At 39.2% G+C, this 16,858-nt stretch overlaps 1 protein-coding gene across 7 annotated transcripts in view; it reads right to left on the bottom strand.

Moving 5' to 3' along the window:
- HERC2 (HECT and RLD domain containing E3 ubiquitin protein ligase 2) overlaps positions 1–11,920 on the bottom strand; it is a 264,682-nt gene extending 252,762 nt beyond the window's left edge. For 4 of the 7 annotated variants that reach the window (XR_008299026.1, XM_053223676.1, XM_053223675.1 and 1 more), the window contains exons 1-2: positions 11,546–11,888; positions 11,041–11,143 (exon numbers count right to left, since the gene is read on the bottom strand). Coding sequence is in view for 5 of the 7 variants with exons in the window: in XM_053223676.1 (XP_053079651.1) it covers positions 11,041–11,112 (72 nt within the window). In the remaining 2 variants the exon portion in view is untranslated. Of the gene's footprint in view, positions 1–6,274; positions 6,327–11,040; positions 11,144–11,545 lie in introns of those variants that run through there. The other 3 variants (XM_053223672.1, XM_053223673.1, XM_053223677.1) reach the window with 3 other exon arrangements.
- Positions 11,921–16,858: the final 4,938 nt, after the last annotated feature.

Consider the following 16,858-nt stretch of genomic DNA (forward strand, 5'->3'; position numbering starts at 1 on the left):
AATAATCATAATATTGACTTTAATTAAAATCTTAAAACTACCTCATATATATTGTATGATACAGCAGTGTTAACATAATAAAACATGTTTACAGCAGTTATGTTAGTGTTACTAGATATGAATGTTTTAAGTATAAAAGAAATAAAATCAAGGACATTTTTAAGAACAAACTGAACTGGAAATCTCAATATGAATTTATATTTGAATATATGTGCTTCGTTTTGGAAAGGACCTAGAATCAATGATACTCTGAGAGCAATAAGTACTCCCAGAACGCACGTATCAGTTTTTAAATCTCACTTCCCACTGAACAAAATCTGGGCTCTTAGGAAAAATTCAAGGGTCAGGGCAACAAGATGAGCCTGGAATATTTTGTGTTTGCACCAAAAAAGCTGGTTAAGGACTTATGGGGAATCTACTGACCAAATTTAAAACAATTTTGAGCATCAAAATACATAACTGCAGTGGACTGCAAAAGTAAATAAAAACACATGAGTCCATGGTAATATTCAAAGAAAAAAAAACAAAAATAACTCTCACTTGTCAGTACTTAGGAGTCAGAAAAGGCTTCCCAGAGCAAGCAGCCAATGAGGGACAGGGGTGGACACCCAGAGAAGGCACCCATTGAAAACAGAAGCCCTCATATCATACACACAAGACACTTTACACTAAAACAGACACATCTGTTTGGCCATCTTTTTTTATTATTATTATTTTTAATGTTTATTTATTTTTTGAAAGAGAGAGACAGTGTGAGCAGGGTAGGGGCAAAGAGAGAGAGAGGGAGACACAGACTCTGAAGCAGGCCCCAAGCTCCAAGCTGTCAGCACAGAGACTGATGCAGGGCTCCAATTCACAAGCTGTGAGATCAGGACCTGAGCCGAAGTCAGATGCTTAACTGACTGAGCCACCCAGGCGTCCCTGTTTGGCCATCTTTTAAAGAAAAGCCAGGGCCTTTTTTTTTTTTTTTTTACAAGTCCACTAACTCATTCCTTGTCATCATTCCAGCATGCACCACCCTCATGAAGCATCCACTATTTCCAGTCTCCAATTCTTTAAATGGAGCAAGAATTAAAGGGCACTTTGTGAGCAATCTCAGATTAGAATTCTTCCAGATTTTCAAGACCTTTTCCCCAATCCTTTAGAGTTCTCTTTTACCTAACCTGTACAAATAATATTTTCAGCATCTCACTTTTACCCAAAGCATGTGTGGTAAGCAAAAGTCTAAGCCCTCAAGATCCTCTTCCCCTAGTACATACATACCCTGTGTAATCCCCTCTGAGTTTGGGTGGGTACCCATGAATAAGATGGGGCATCACACCTGTGACCAGGTTTTGTTTCCATCTATGGCAAACATGAAGGAACTTCTCACATATAATTAAAGTCCCACAACTGTTGATTTCTAGTTAATAAAAAAGAAGATTACCCTAGAGGCCCTACTTGATCAGGTGTAAGCCCTGAGGAGTGTGGGGCCATCCAGAAGAGACATTCTCTACAGCCATGAAGAGGCAAACTGCCATGAGCTGCCATGCAGATGGGCAGCATCTAGGAGCCCATGACTCAGTCCCCCAACTGCAACGGACTAAATTCTGACAAAGAGGACACCAATGAGAGCACACCATGGCCCACACCCTGATTTCATGCAGCCTATTAGACCCAAAGCTGAGGGCCCAACTAAGCTGTGGCCAGACTCCTAACCCACAGAAACTCAGAGAGAGAATAAACATGAGTTGTTTTAAGGTGCTAAATTTGTGGCCAGTGACTTGTTATACAGCAAGAGAAAACCAATTCAGCATCCAACTTAGTTTTCATAGAAGCAACAGCTTTCTTTCAGCCCTCATATTTTATTTGTTCACCTCACTAACAAGATAACTGCCATAAACACACTTAGAATGAAAATATATGACTCTTGGGACGCCTGGATGGCTTAGTCGGTTAAGCTTCCAACTTCAACTCAGGTCATGATCTCGCGGTGAGTTCGAGCCCTGAATCAGGCTCTGTGCTGACAGTCCAGAGCCTGGAGCTGCTTCACATTCTGTGTCTCCCTCTCTCTCTGCTCCTCCCCTGCTCACACTGTATCTCTCTCTCAAAAAAAATAAATAAACATTTACAAAAATTAAAAGAAGAAAAAAAGATAAAAGTATCAACTGGCAAGGAGAAAAGGAAACTCCTTTTTAAAGAGTGAGCCACAAACATTCAGCGCCCCTGTTGTTTTCATAAGGGAAGGGAAAAGCCTGGCCCATCTACTCGTTTAGGTAAGAGGAGGGCAGCTAACACTGCCGGGGTTCAGTCCAGCTTCCACACAGCCACATAAGCCTGGGACGCAAACAGGAGCCAGATTAACCAGCCTCATGTGTGCCTCCAGCAGTTACACGGCATCTTTAGGTGGTCCAGGGAATAAATGATCATCATTTAAGGCGTAACTCACTATCAGTGCAATGGATAGAGACAGAAGAAGAAACTAGAAACAAAGAAAATAACTTTGGAGCCTTTTGCCAAGAGTCACCCCAAAAAAGGATGACAGCCTAAGCCAAGACAAGGAAAGTAAAGTACTTAAGACATTTCAGATCAAATAAGACAGATGAGACAAATGGAAAAAAAGGCAGGGATAGAATCAGAACAAGAGAGAACTAACTCAGTGTTAACCACTGAGATTTGCACTAACTATGAACATGAACACCGAGATCCTCTCTCCATGCACACATGCATATACTTATATGCACACTCACAGACACACAGACACACACACACACACACACACACACACACACTGCAAATACAAATCCAGATGTTAACAGAGTGTTCAGGACTAGAGATCCAAATTTGAGAGTCATCAGCAAGTGGGATATAGAATCAGGACCTGGAGGAAATGCCAACGCCCAAGGAGAGAGAGTAACCAACATCCTCAACCCCAACTGCACACTGGGATTACCCACCAGGTGACTGCATCAATGTCTTTGGATGCAGTCCCAGTTGAATAACATTGGTGTTTAGAGCTTAGAGATACCAAGAAAAAAAAAAAAGAGAGACAGACAGAGAGAGAGACAGAGAGAGAATGCACTTAAAAAGTAAGCCAAGGAAGGTCACATAGAAACATAAAGTACATCTGTTTTAAGACATCAGGCAGCCAGGAATAGGAGGCCTGAGACCCAAGAGAGAAGTACAGCCCAAAGAACCTAAGTCTGCTTCCCCAAAAGGCACTTGCCAATTCTGTGAGCAGGACTAAGCCAAGAGCTGAGCAGAGCTGCTGGGGGACAGGCTGCAGCCAGGGTCCTCATGGGGTAAAGGCCTAGTAAATAAACCTTGCTCTGAGCAAAACCTCGAAGGCCCACACACACGAGAAACAGGGGTGAAGTGGGAGCAGATGGCATTCCTAGGGAAGAAGCCCAGTTTTGATTCATCTCAGTTCTCAACTTCCCTGCAGTGACCTGGGACTGCTAGTGCAACTGGACTGATAGATTCCCCCCCAGAGGAGGAAACTGTCACCCAGAGCCAGAGCCTCAAATCATCACAATAGTTTTTCATACACAGTTATCTGGAACTCAAACAAAAATAATAATGGATAAGGCAAGATAATGTGACAGAAAAATGGGAAAAAAAATGTATACAAGACAATAGAAACAGACCAAGAGCAGATGCAAAAGACAGAAATATGGACACAGACTGTCCTAAAAAGGAGAGCCTGAGCAATAGATTAAGTCCTGACACTTTACTTGGCAAATGTCAGTCCAGGGCAGTGAGAGGCAGGGGAAAGGGGGACAAGGGAATACATGAAGCATAAGACACAGCACGTTACCACAGGGGTAAGCAAACTAAGGCCTAACCCACAGGCCAAATCTGGCCCACTACCTGATTTCATATGGCCCACAAACCAAAAATGGTTCTTACATTTTTCAATGGCTGAAAAATAGTCAAGGAAAATATTTTGTGACACATGAAAATTATGACAAACTTCAGTATCAATAAAGCTTTAATGGAACCCAGACATACTTGTTATATATTATGTGTGGCATGACAATGGCAGAGGTAAGTAGTTGTTACAAAGAACACACGGCTCACAGAAATATTTACCATCTAGCCCTTTACAGAAAAAGGCCCTACTCCACAGTGAATAGCAGATACAGCAGGTTGTTGACTAGGCACATTCACTAGGCATGTGGGGCTCTTCTACTAGGTTTGCAAAAAGAAACCATCAACAATCCAAGGAGGGAAGAAAAAAGAAATAAATTAAAATACTAGTTCCTTTATCTCTCCTTGTCAAGAGATGAATGTTCAGTCCATGGGGAGCTAGATCCTGCTCTCCCACCACCTTGTAGGCTGTGTCACTGGCTCCATGGTAGGCAGTTGGGAAGCCATAACCCACATGCTATTGGTGACATTATATCCAAGACTGCAGGAGAAGGGCAGCCCATGGGTATGCTGGGGTGCCAGCCCAGAGGGAAGGGAAGACGCAAAGAAACTATAAAGGAAGGGAAAAAAATGCCAAAACACTTGAAACTAAACATTTAAAATAGATGTACCTTACTAAATATAACTGCACTCAATAAAATCCATTTAAACAAAAACATGGAAATTCTAGAATCAAAAAAATACATTATCGATAATTAAGAACTCTGAATGAGATTAAAAGCAGATTAGGAAGGCCTATGCTGCTTCTGCCGCTGAAGGATTAACTTGTTTAGGAATTACCTCTCTGCTGTAATCAACTACAAAACCAGACAAAATACATCAAACAGCTGTTTTCAAACACTGGACAACAACAGCCCAGGGCTATGACCCCTGAGAAGGGCAACAAATGAAGCCCTACAAGTGCCCAAGCTTACTGCCTAGAAGCAGCTTCCAGGATGCAGCACAGGAAAGGGGAATCCAAATAGAGCCCAGAGGTCTTGCTGAATTGAGGAGACAGTTCAGCTATAAGTAGGTTAAAATGACAAGAATACAGGTGAAGGGGGAGCTGCAGAGAATGATCCCTAGAGATGGGCAGAGGGGACACTTTGAGTCTTGGGCTGAATACCAATAGTTGAAAAAATTATCAAGGCTAGGGAAAGAAGCTCTAGAAAGAAGTGGGCAGAATTCCCATGATTTCCAGTCTGGGAAAAGCCTATGTTTCTACCAAACAGAATGAAAAAAACACCCAACACACCGAGCATTAGGAAGAGTCCTAAGGAGGGTATTGCCTTAGTAAGGCAGATAAATTAGCACATGACTAGAGGCTGTGCTACATCAGCCTGAACAAACCTGAGAATCAAGCTTTAAAAAAGTTAAGTTGATCCCAACTAACCTACATGCATGCCAGACAAACTAATGCTCTTAAAAAAAAAAAAAAAAAAAAAAATTCAGCACAGAATAATACAATATTTATAATGTCCAGCATTCAATAAAAAAAATAAATAAAACAAAAGCCAGCACAGAATAACATAATACTTATAATGTCCTGGCATACAAAATGCTCCATAATCAAAGTAATCAATCAATGGAAACAACAGAAGCAATCAATAGAAATAAAGCTAGATGTGATAGAGATAATAGAATTAGCAGACAAGAACGTTAAAAGCATTATTATATAGATATGTCCATAGGCTCACAAATATGAAAATATGAACCTGATGACAAGTGAAATGGAAGATATAAAAAGGACCTGAATGGAACCCCAGATGAAATACAACACCTAAAGTGAAATTTTCGATGCGTATCATTAATAGATTAGATACTGGCAGAACAGTTATACTATAATGTACCATGTCTAAGCTTACAGCAATTACATAATATGCTCTCTCCCTTTTAAAACTCATTTATTCCAGGCTCCACACATAACCAAGAGTCTTCATGCCTGTCTATAGTCATTAAGTCATCTAAAGATCCTTCTCTACTAGCTTCCTCAGGAAGAGCTCATGGGAACAATATTCGTTCATTGATAAAGTTGTGCCTTTTTTAGCTGAAAAGTCAGTTTTACTAGAACATAACATCCTTGGCTCACATTTTCTTTTCTTAGAGGGTGCCATATGTGTTACTCAATCTTCTTCTGCAAAAAAGTCTTGTGGTCAATGTGTGATGGTAACATTATATTCTCCTTATAAACATTATTAGTCTTTTCTAAGAACAGTTATTTTTTTTTTTAAAAGACTAACAATATGTATAAAGCTCTGATAAAATTAATCCAAAATACAGAGAAAAAGACAAATAACCAAATTCATCAATAAAAAAAAGTGAGGTACGCTACCTATCCTACAGACAAGAAATTAATCAAAAGATACCATTATGAATATTAAGTTACCTGTATTTACAAAATTCTTTTATTTCTACATCTCATCTGTCAACTGGAAAACCTGAGAATAGAATTTACCAAGATGATCACTTTTATGTTCTTTAAGGTACTGATATTTCCAAGCATAAAGTGACAGTATATACATGTAATAATTTTATGTTTAATATTTAACTTATCTTTACTCATTTTAAATTGATGATTAGAAGAGACAAATGATTCGAGTTTAGTTATTAATATACTCAACAACTTTGATGGACCTCAAGGGCATTACACCATGAACAAAACCAATCTCAAAAGGTCACATTACCATATGACATTCTCAAAATGACAAAATTAAAAAGATAGAAAATGGACTAGTGATTGCCAGGGGTCAGAGATGGTGGGGTAAGGAGGGTGTGACTATACAGGAGCAAGAGGCAGATCTTTGTGGTATAATTACATGATTGGCAAAGAACTATATACACATTGTACCAATGTCAATTTCCTGGTTTTGATACTGTACTATAGTTATATAAGATGTAACCACTGGGGGAGTCTGGGTGAAGAGTATACAGTGATGTCTCCACTTTCTTTGCAACTTCCTATGAGTCTATAATTACTTCAAAATAAAAAGTTAAAAAAAAATTGCATCATACATATCTAATTTCATGCTCTACTTCAAAGAACCCAAAAATAGAAACTGTAAGGAGATTAATCTGAGTACAGATTATGCAAGAAAAGGATAATACCATTCTTGGACCATGCTCAAAGACATACCCTTAGCCTTACATCAAGACTAGCAAATAAATGTGCATATATGATTTAAGAATAAAAAGCTCTTGGAGCACCTGGGTGTCTCAGTCAGTTAGGCATCCAACTCTTGATATCAGCTCAGGTCATCATCTCCGGGTTCACAGGATGGAGCCCTGCATAGGGCTCTGCACTGACAGTGCAGAGCCTGCTTGAGATTCTCTCTCTCCCTCTTGCTTTCTCTACCCCTCCCCCTTTTGCTATCTCTTGAATCAAATTTAAGAAAAAAAAAAGAATAAAAAGGTTTTAAGGTATATACCTTTAAAAAAAACTATTTTTTATAGTTCCTTTGCTTAATTGACTTTTCAGTTCACTCAGAAACTACCAATCACATCAAACAGGACTTTTACTTTAAATATAAAAAATGGTAACGGTAGTGATTATGTAGATAACATCTCTTAGCTCTGTATTTCATTGACTCTTCAAGAGAGTTGTGAAGAACTGCCGATTCAAAGTACTCCACACAACAATCAGAAAAGAGTATTGAAGGGGCACCTGGCTAGCTCAGTTGGTTAAGCATCCAACTTCAGCTCAGGTCATGATCTCGTGGTTTGTGGGTTCAAGCTCTGCATCAGGCTCTGTACTGACAGCTTAGAGCCTGGAGCCTGCTTCAGATTTTGTGTGTGTCTCTCTCTCTCTGCCCCTCCCCTACTTGGGCTCTGTCTCTCAAAAATAAATAAAATGTTAAAAAAAAATTTTTTTAATTCTAAAAGAAAAAAAAAGAAGAGTATCAAAAACATAAAAAGCAGGAGTGCCTGGTGGCTCAGTCAGTTAAGTGTCCGACTTCGGCTCAGGTCATGATCTCGTGGTTAGTGAGTTTGGGCCTATGTCCGGCTCTGTGCTGACAGCTCAGAGCCTGGAGCCTGCTTCACATTCTATGTCTCCCTCTCTCTCTGCCCCTCCCCTGCTCACACTCTGTGTGTGTCTCTCTCTCAAAAATAAATAAACATTAAAAAAAAATTTTAAAGAAAACGCAAAAGGCATTATATATGTAAAAGCCAGATATACGCCTGCCATACAATTGTCACTCCATTAGGGGCAGCTCGTTGCAACATCCTAGGCCTGACACATTTAACAAGAAAGTCTAGGATCAGTGTCCATGCTTTTCATAATATACACATATTAAAAGTTTTCATAGCCTTTAAAAATTTTTCTTTTCTAAAGTTGCTAAAAACCTCAAGGACATTTCAAACAAAAATAGCTGTAGAAAATAGATTTGCTAAATCCTATGGTTAAGAAACATGTTTCTACCCCACATAATATTAATTAACCAGTTATCAATTTTGTTCCCAATACAAAAGCTCTACCTAAGAAATGGGGCACTTCCCACTCCAGTTGGTAGAGAGGGTAAAACCTATCGGTACAAGGCTTGCATCTGCAATGTGTGTCTGCAGGAAGGATTCCAAAGAGTGAAACTATGTCTAAGTCATTTCTTAGTGTAAAACGACATTTATTCCTCACATATAATAAGCAATGCTTGAGAAACTATATATAACCAAGGTCCATGATCACCTTTTTCATGATATTAAGTGGCTTCAATACCTAAAACACATTTTCCCTCTGGTGCACTCTCCAAAACATAGATCTCTTCACTTACTCCTGGGATAAGTTTGGATGACTTTGACTAATATTTGAAATGTCTATGAAGGGCCAAGCACCGTATGTTACATTAAATCAAAAGGAAAATAGTAAGCACTCTAAAGCATAAGCAGTGTTTCTTTTTAAGCATATCTGCCTGAATCATCATAGGCACTAAACTCAGCATTAAACTGGTTTTAGATCAAGATGTTAAAACTCACATTAAGCAGTTATTCAATAGTGATTAAAAAGAAAAGAAAAACTTCATGAGATAAAGTTCTTTACTTCAACAAGTTTTGCAAAATACAAAAACAGTAATTTAAAAAACAAGCCTTAAAATCAGTTTCCCTGAATCTCAAGATTTCAGAAATAAGAAATTACTCATCTTACCTCCCACAACCCCACTTTTTAAAAAAATAACAAAAGAAAATGAACAGTAATTGCCAAATAAAAGGCAACGTTTAAACAATAACAAACCAAAAGAGTCACTACTATGCCAATTCATAACCCAATTCTTTGTGCTTTAATCTAACATTATACCATTAATAACAATCCCAAAATCCACAACATAGTTCTAAGCACCTGGCTCTCATACCTACTAGGCCTCAACACTTTTTTTTTAATGTTTATTTATTTATTCTTGAGAGAGAAGAGAGCACGTGCATATGTGAGCGGGAAAAGGGAAGAGAGAGAGGGAAAGAACCCCAAGCAGCCTCTGTGCTGCCAGCACAGAGCCCAACACAAGGCTCAATCCCACAAACCATGAGATCATGACTTGAGACTCAACACTTAAGAAAAAAAAAAATTAAGAAAGGGCAATAACTGTTGGTGGGAATGCAAACTGGTGCAGCCACTCTGGAAAATAGCATGGAGATTTCTCAAAATGTTAAAAATAGAACTATCCTACAATCCAGCATTTGCACTAATAGGTATTTACCCAAAGTATACAAAAACAGATTCAAAGGGGTACATGCAATCCACTGTTTATAGCAGCATTATCAACAATAGTCACATTATGGAGACAACCCTAATGTCCCTGACTGATGAATACAGAATAGATAAAGAAAATGTGGTAGTGTATATATATGTATGTATACATCTATGTTATATGTGTGTGTGTATATATACACACACACAAATACATAATACACAATGGAATATTACTAAGCCATCATAAAGAAAGAAATCTTGCACAGTGACGTGGATCGAGGTAGAGTGTTATTATGTTAAGCAAAATAAGTCAGAGAAAAACAAATACCATATGATTTCACTCATGTGGAGTTTAAAAAACAAAACAGATGAACATATGGGAAGGGGGAATAAAGAGAGAAAAAGAGAAACAAACCATTAAACACTGTTAAAGATAGAGAACTGAGGGGAGGGAGTCGGTGGGGGATGGGCTAGATGGGTGATGGGTACTAAGGAAGACATTTGTTATGATGTGCACTGGATGTTGTATGTAAGTGATGAATCACTGAATTCTACTCCTGAAACCTATGCTGCACTGTATGTTAACTAACTAGAATTTAAATAAAAATTTTAAAAGAAAAAAAAAAAAAGGAAGGGCAATAATACTTCAAGTATCTATGATCAAGTGCTTACAGAATATATGACTCTTGATAAACTGTACAAGATCATACTGAAAAAGGTAGATTACTTGATAAATAGTTAAAACAGTTAACCTCAGGAAAGAGAAAGAAAACCCATATATACTACAAAATATTTCAGACACTTCTTTTTCCTGTTGATATGGAGTTAACAAAAGTAGTTTTTACAAACCATTTACAAAGAAAACTAACTTGTGGCAAAAAAAAAAAAAAAAGTCTACAGAAACATTACTGCTATTATTTATTTGACAATGTCTGGACAAGCTTGCAATTACATTATTAAATCAAAACATTAGAAAGTCTAAGGCCAACATTTTGTTTCCACACATTCTTTATGTGAAAACCTGAGCACTTCCTATTAATACGACCAGTCACAAATACTAAACAAACAGCTCAAATGAACTCTTGTCTCTCCAGGAACACAAACACAGGGTCCTGTGAGTCTCTGCAGGACATAATAAATTACTACATGCCTCCTATCTGAACATCTCAAAAACTATCACTAAATATCACCAAGGTATACTTAATAACACAGACCTCTTAAAAATAGTAATAGGAAAAATGTTTGCATAATCAGATCTCAAGTTTCTTGCACTTACACATAACTTCAATTAAAATGTAGCCACAGTCTATAAAAACTGATACAATAAAGGTACATTTTAAATTATAGGAAATAAACCTGCTTCTCTACCATGGCGAGATCTGATCTGCATCCTCTTACTTGTCCCATATAAAGCTTTAAAAAGAAAATTAAATATGGAGGCAGAAACACACTAAGAAAAAGGCATGTGGAAACCCCACCTGTATATCTGTTTTCAACCATTTGGAGTCAAGTCGAGTCTGGGCAGCCAAACAGAAAGAATCAGAGGGCATCTTTCCTCCAGCTTCCTCCCAGTTGTTAGTCCTGCAAGTAAAATAAAAATGTTGGAACACCTAAAGCTTTTCAGAATTGTACAAAGACCCTCCCACAAGTTTTAATGCGGGGGGAAAAAAAAACACAGAAAGATGGGAGAAGAGAACAGTTGGGGGAGGGGAAGGAAAGGAAGAGAAAGGAAGAGAAAGATGGAGAGACAGGAAGGAGGAGGAGGAACGAAAAAGCCTACTTCCAATATAGGTAAAAGCCACACACGGAATTCGCCTGGTTTCTGTACTACGTCGTCAAGACATTGAGAATGGACGGTCACAGGAGACCAAATCACAATGTCATCCCCTTCCCTTAAATCCAAAAGGTAAACACAGGAAAGACAGGAAGCCCACATTTCAACGACAAATGACAGTAGCATGCATCTGCCTCTTTATTCCGTACCAGTAAGTGGTGCGTGAAACAAATTAATCAAAAGTCACGTCTGCAGAAAAATCCAAAAGAATAATCACTTTGAAATGGAAAGACAGCCCAAGACGCGCGCCGCGGGCGATCCGCGCAGGCCCAGGTCCGGCAGCCGCGCCAACGCCCGCCGCGCCCTAGCTCGACCGTGCCGTGGGTCCCGACCCGCGCCGCCCCAGCGGCTCGCCGCCCGCGCCGCCCCAGGGGACGAGGACCTGACGCGCTAAGGCCCTGCCGCCACACTTCGGCGGCGTGCGGACACAGCCTCCAAGAAGCCGCTGGCTCCGCCGGCGCTGGTGATCCCTATGCCTCTTTCGACCGGAGGGGCGGGCCGACACGGGACTACCGCCCCCGCGCCCAGCCAATCACAGAGAGTCTACGAGGCAGGCCCAGCCAATGGAAAACAGGAGCCCACTCGCCCTTCCTCCCATCTCTCCTGCTTCCTTCAACCCTGTTCATCTTCCTCCTAGGGGTTCACCCCTTGCGGTCCGGGCCAACCGCAAGCGCCGGGGGGCGGGATTTCCGCTGCACGCACACACTCCTGTCCCCGGCTCAGCCCTGCGTTACGAACCACCTGTGGGCGGGGTAGGACTTACGGAGATTGGGTTGCACCGAGCTACAAGGGTGTGTGCCGTGGGCACCTGTACAGGTGAGAACACAGCGCGGGAGGCTGTCTTGAGTCTGTAAGAGCCTCCTGCTGTCCCACTGAAAGCAACTAAAATCCTAGGCAGAATTCAAGGAGCAGGGGAATCGGAGAAGGGAATCAGTACCACTGAACCAGTGGCCAAAAAACATATCTTTAAACTTTTTTTAAATAATTGAATTCCTACAAAGTATGTTCTCTAACCATAATAGAATTAAACTACAAGTCGGTGACAGATAACATGAAGATCTCCAAACACTTGGGAATTAAACAATATACTTCTAAGTAATCCACAGGTCAAAGAAGAAATCTCAAGGGAAATAGAACTGTTTGAATTGAATAAAAATTAAAATATAACGTCACAATTTGTGGGATGTAGCTAAAACAGTGATGAATGTGAAATTTATAACATTAGCTGCTTTTCTTAGAAAAGAAGAAAGGTCTAAACTCAAGGATCTAAACTTACACTTCAAGAAACTAGGAAAAGAAAAGCAATATACATCCAAAACAGGAGGAAGGAGGAAATAATACAGGAGTAGAAATAAATTAAATTGAAAATAGAAAAACAACAGAGAAAGTAATTGAAACTAAAAGTTGTTCCTTTGAAAAGATAAAAGATAAATATCTATAAGACTGCCAATAAAGAGAGAGAGAGAGAGAGAAAGAGAGAGAAAACATACAGGTTACCAATATCAGGAATACAAGAGAAGATACCAGTAAAGACCCCACAGACTTCAACAGGATAGTAAGGTAGGGGTACCTAGTTGGCTCAGTCAGTAGAACATGTGACTCTTGATCTTGGAGTTGTAAGTTCGAGCCCCATGCTGAGTGTAGAGATTACTTAAAAATAAAATCTTCAAAAATGAAAGTAAGAAAATACTAGGAAAATTCTATACATACAAGTTTGACAATTTATATGAAATGGACTAATTCCACGAAAGTTATACGCTGCCAAAACAAAATAGATAACCGGAACAGGACTATACCTATTTTCAACATTGAATTCACAGTTTTAAAACCTTCCAAAATAGAAATCTCCAGGCCCCGATTGTTTCATTGATAGATTATGCTTCTACTAGATATTTAATAAAGAAGTAGAAACAGTTCTACATAAACTCTCCCAAAAAATTGAAGAGGAGGAAAAATTTTCATTCGATACCCACAGTATTACCCTGATAACAAAACCAGAAAAAGACATTGGAAGAAAACTTAAAACCAAAATCCTTCATGAACATTAGGTATAATAATTCTTAGCCAAGGTTTTTGTAAATGGATTCCAGCAACATTAGAAAGGATAATACAGCATAACTGGGATTTATCCCATGAATTCAAGGTTGGTTTAACATTCAGAGCTAAGTGCAATTCATCATGAGATCATCCCAATAGATGCAGAAAATGCTTTTGACAAAAATTAACATCTCATAAAAACTCTGAGCAAACTAGGAAGAGAAGGGAACTCCTCAACCTGCTAATGAACACCTATGAAAACCTATATACAAACCAAAACAATCTTGAAAAGAACAAAGTTGGAGGACTCATATTTCCTGATAACAAAACTTACTACAAAACTACAGTAAACAAAATAGCGTGGTACTTCCACAAGGATAGACACGTAAATCAATTGAATAAAACACAGAACCCAGAAATAAACACTCACATATCTGGTTAATTGATTTCTAACAAGGGTGCTAAGATGATTCGATGGTGAAAGGTTGGTCTTTTCAATAAACGGTGCTGGGGAAACTGGATTTCCACATGCAAAAGAATGAAGTTGGACCCTTACCTTACACCATATATAAAAATTGACTCAAAATGAATCAAACTTAAATGTAAGACCTACAAGTATAAAACTCTTAGAAGAATACATAGAGGGAAAGTTTTATGACATTGAATTTAGCAATGATTTCTTAATTATGGCACCAAAAGCACAGATGACAACCCAAAAAAAAGATGAGTAAATTTAAAGCTTTGTATATTCCTAATCTCATTTCTTTCCATAGTCTTATCTTTAGGTACCTATTTCTCATCTATTCCCACACCCCTACCCCTGAACCCTGTGGAACTTGCAGGCATATTCTCATCATAGTCCTGTTCTAATGAAAAACCTATAGTCCTTGTGGAAAACAGTGGCTTTTTATTCTTCCACATTCATACATCTTAGGGCAAGAAGTAGATCCCTGACACTTTTAGACCATTATTCCTCCTGCTTCACTTAAAAACAAGACAAAACTGAACTTCTTTGAAACACTTGATACCGGATTATACCACCCTCCTGATTGCAACAATCCATGGTACTATCCATCACTTTTCATGTTCATTGAAGATTTAAACCACTCCACTCATGACCTTTTTACCACTGCTATCACTGGCTCCATTGTCAGGGCTTTTCCTAGCACAGGAGTCACCCACTCAGTGTTCCTGCCTCTACTTCCTCATGGCCTTACTTTTAACCATCCTGTTTCCTGCTTCTCCTGAGCTACTCACCACCATGATCTGTTCCATTCATGAAATCATTTAGAAGATCACAGTTGTGAGCCTCTGACTCTTTGATCACTGCATCTTATCTTTCCAGTTCATTTCCTCTAGTAATTATGCAAACAATCTTCAACCCCTCTAGAAGTCTTGACTCACATCCTCACTTTTCTTTTTAGCCAAGTTCAGTTTTGCAGTCCATGATATTGCTTGTCCATAATTTCTATTCCTCTTTCTCTCCATTGTACTTGCCTGGCAAACCTGAATGCTAGGTGAATCTGCTTCATGTAGTTACTATGTGCCTGAACTCCTGAGGCACACAATTGAATATCTACTCTACAGACCTTTCCCTTTCCCTAGTGCCACACAACCATCTGGTACCAAGGATACAACAGGCCTAAGGAAGAAAAGCCAGCCAGCTGGGGACAACAGAGTGGAAGGATAAAAGGAGGTCCTGGAAATCATATATGCACCATTGATTAACCCAGTCTTGTGTCCATCCACCTCCAGACTTATTAAAATTAGAAATAATTAACAAGCAGATATTATTAAAGCCAGAAGCACCCTGAGAAAACTGTTCTTATCATGAAAATTTTCACCATAACTATGTAGTTTTTCCTTTTCATTCTATTACTGTGGATAAAGCTTCCATATCTTGTGGGTACACAATCCCCCTACTAGTACTCTTGGTCCACCCCCTCACATATCAATGACTCCACTCAGGTATTAGTCGCTGCCTCACCTCACCTTCACTCTTCACTGAATGTCTCCTTCACTGCTGCATCTGTCCTATCAACTGATAAATATGCATGGGATCCTAGCTTTAAAGACCTTCCTTTGTGGGTGCCTGGGTGGCTCAGTTAAGCATCCAACTCTTGATTTCAGCTCAGGTCATGATCTCAGAGTCGTGAGGTAGAGCCCCATGTTGGACTTCACATTGGGTATGGAGCCTGCTTAAGATTCTCTCCCTCTCCCCGTTGCCCTCCTCTCATCTCAAAAAATAAAGACCTTCCTTTCAATTCCACATATCCTTCCAGAATATATCTCCTTTTTCTGTTGTTTTTTTTTAATAGCAAAATTCCTTTTCAAATGGTCCCTAGTTTATACTTCTACTTCACCTCACTCTTACTTAAACCACAACAGTCAGGCTTTGTTCCTACCACTCCACCAGAATATTCTTACAGAGGTTACCAATGATATTCACTTGGCTAAATCTCATGTAATCAATCCTCACCATATGTAAGCTCCTAGTAGTTTGTTCACATTTGCTCATGACTTCATAATTGATATCTTTTCTTCACATTTTCCCAGTTTCCTCTATGTGACTGGAAATCCCTCATCGGGCTCCTTATTTTCCTGACTTTGCTATAATGGAATGACCCAAGCTTATTCCTCAGCTCTCTTTTTTATCAACACTTCCTGAATAGTGTCAGCTAATCTCATGGCTTTCAATACACCAATACCCCCAGGTTTGACATCTTTCATTAAATCAAAGATGTATTGATGCCGTTATTTTCTTGATCTTACTAACAGGTGTCAAAAGAAGATGTCATAGCTAAATCACAAATACCACTTGTCTGACAGCCAATGATAATGGGATGTATCCTGGTTTCAGAGATAATAATATACAGAAAATGTGTATCTCAGAGTTGAGGACATAAAATATATAGATCTCCAGTTCTAAATTCCATAGTCTCACATCCAACTTGGAAGAATAATATGTACCTCAAATTTGACATGTCCAAAGCTGAATGTAGGATCTCCCTTCCACATACTCTATTCCTCTCCATGAATAGATCACCATGCACCCAATTACTCAGGCCAAAACCTTCGCAATCATCCTTGACTCCTTTCTTTGTCTTACATCCAGCATCCAATCCAAGAACAAACTCTATGGCTCTATCTTGTATTAGACCACTTCCCATCACCTCTACAATAATGTGAACCAAAACACCTTCATCTCTCACCTGCATCTATGTAAGAGCCTTCTAACTGCACCCCCTGATTCCATTATTGTGCTCTATCATCCATTCTTCACCCAGTAACCAATATGATACTTTTCAAATATGTTTCAGATTATCTCTCTCCATGACCAAAATTCTCTAATGTCTTCTCATCATATGTTAAATAATATCCAAGGCCATTACTACAGGTTTTGCCTGATCTATTCCTGGCTCCTT

The sequence above is a fragment of the Acinonyx jubatus genome, chromosome B3 (assembly GCF_027475565.1).
Source record: "Acinonyx jubatus isolate Ajub_Pintada_27869175 chromosome B3, VMU_Ajub_asm_v1.0, whole genome shotgun sequence".
Taxonomy (NCBI): Eukaryota; Metazoa; Chordata; class Mammalia; order Carnivora; family Felidae; genus Acinonyx; species Acinonyx jubatus.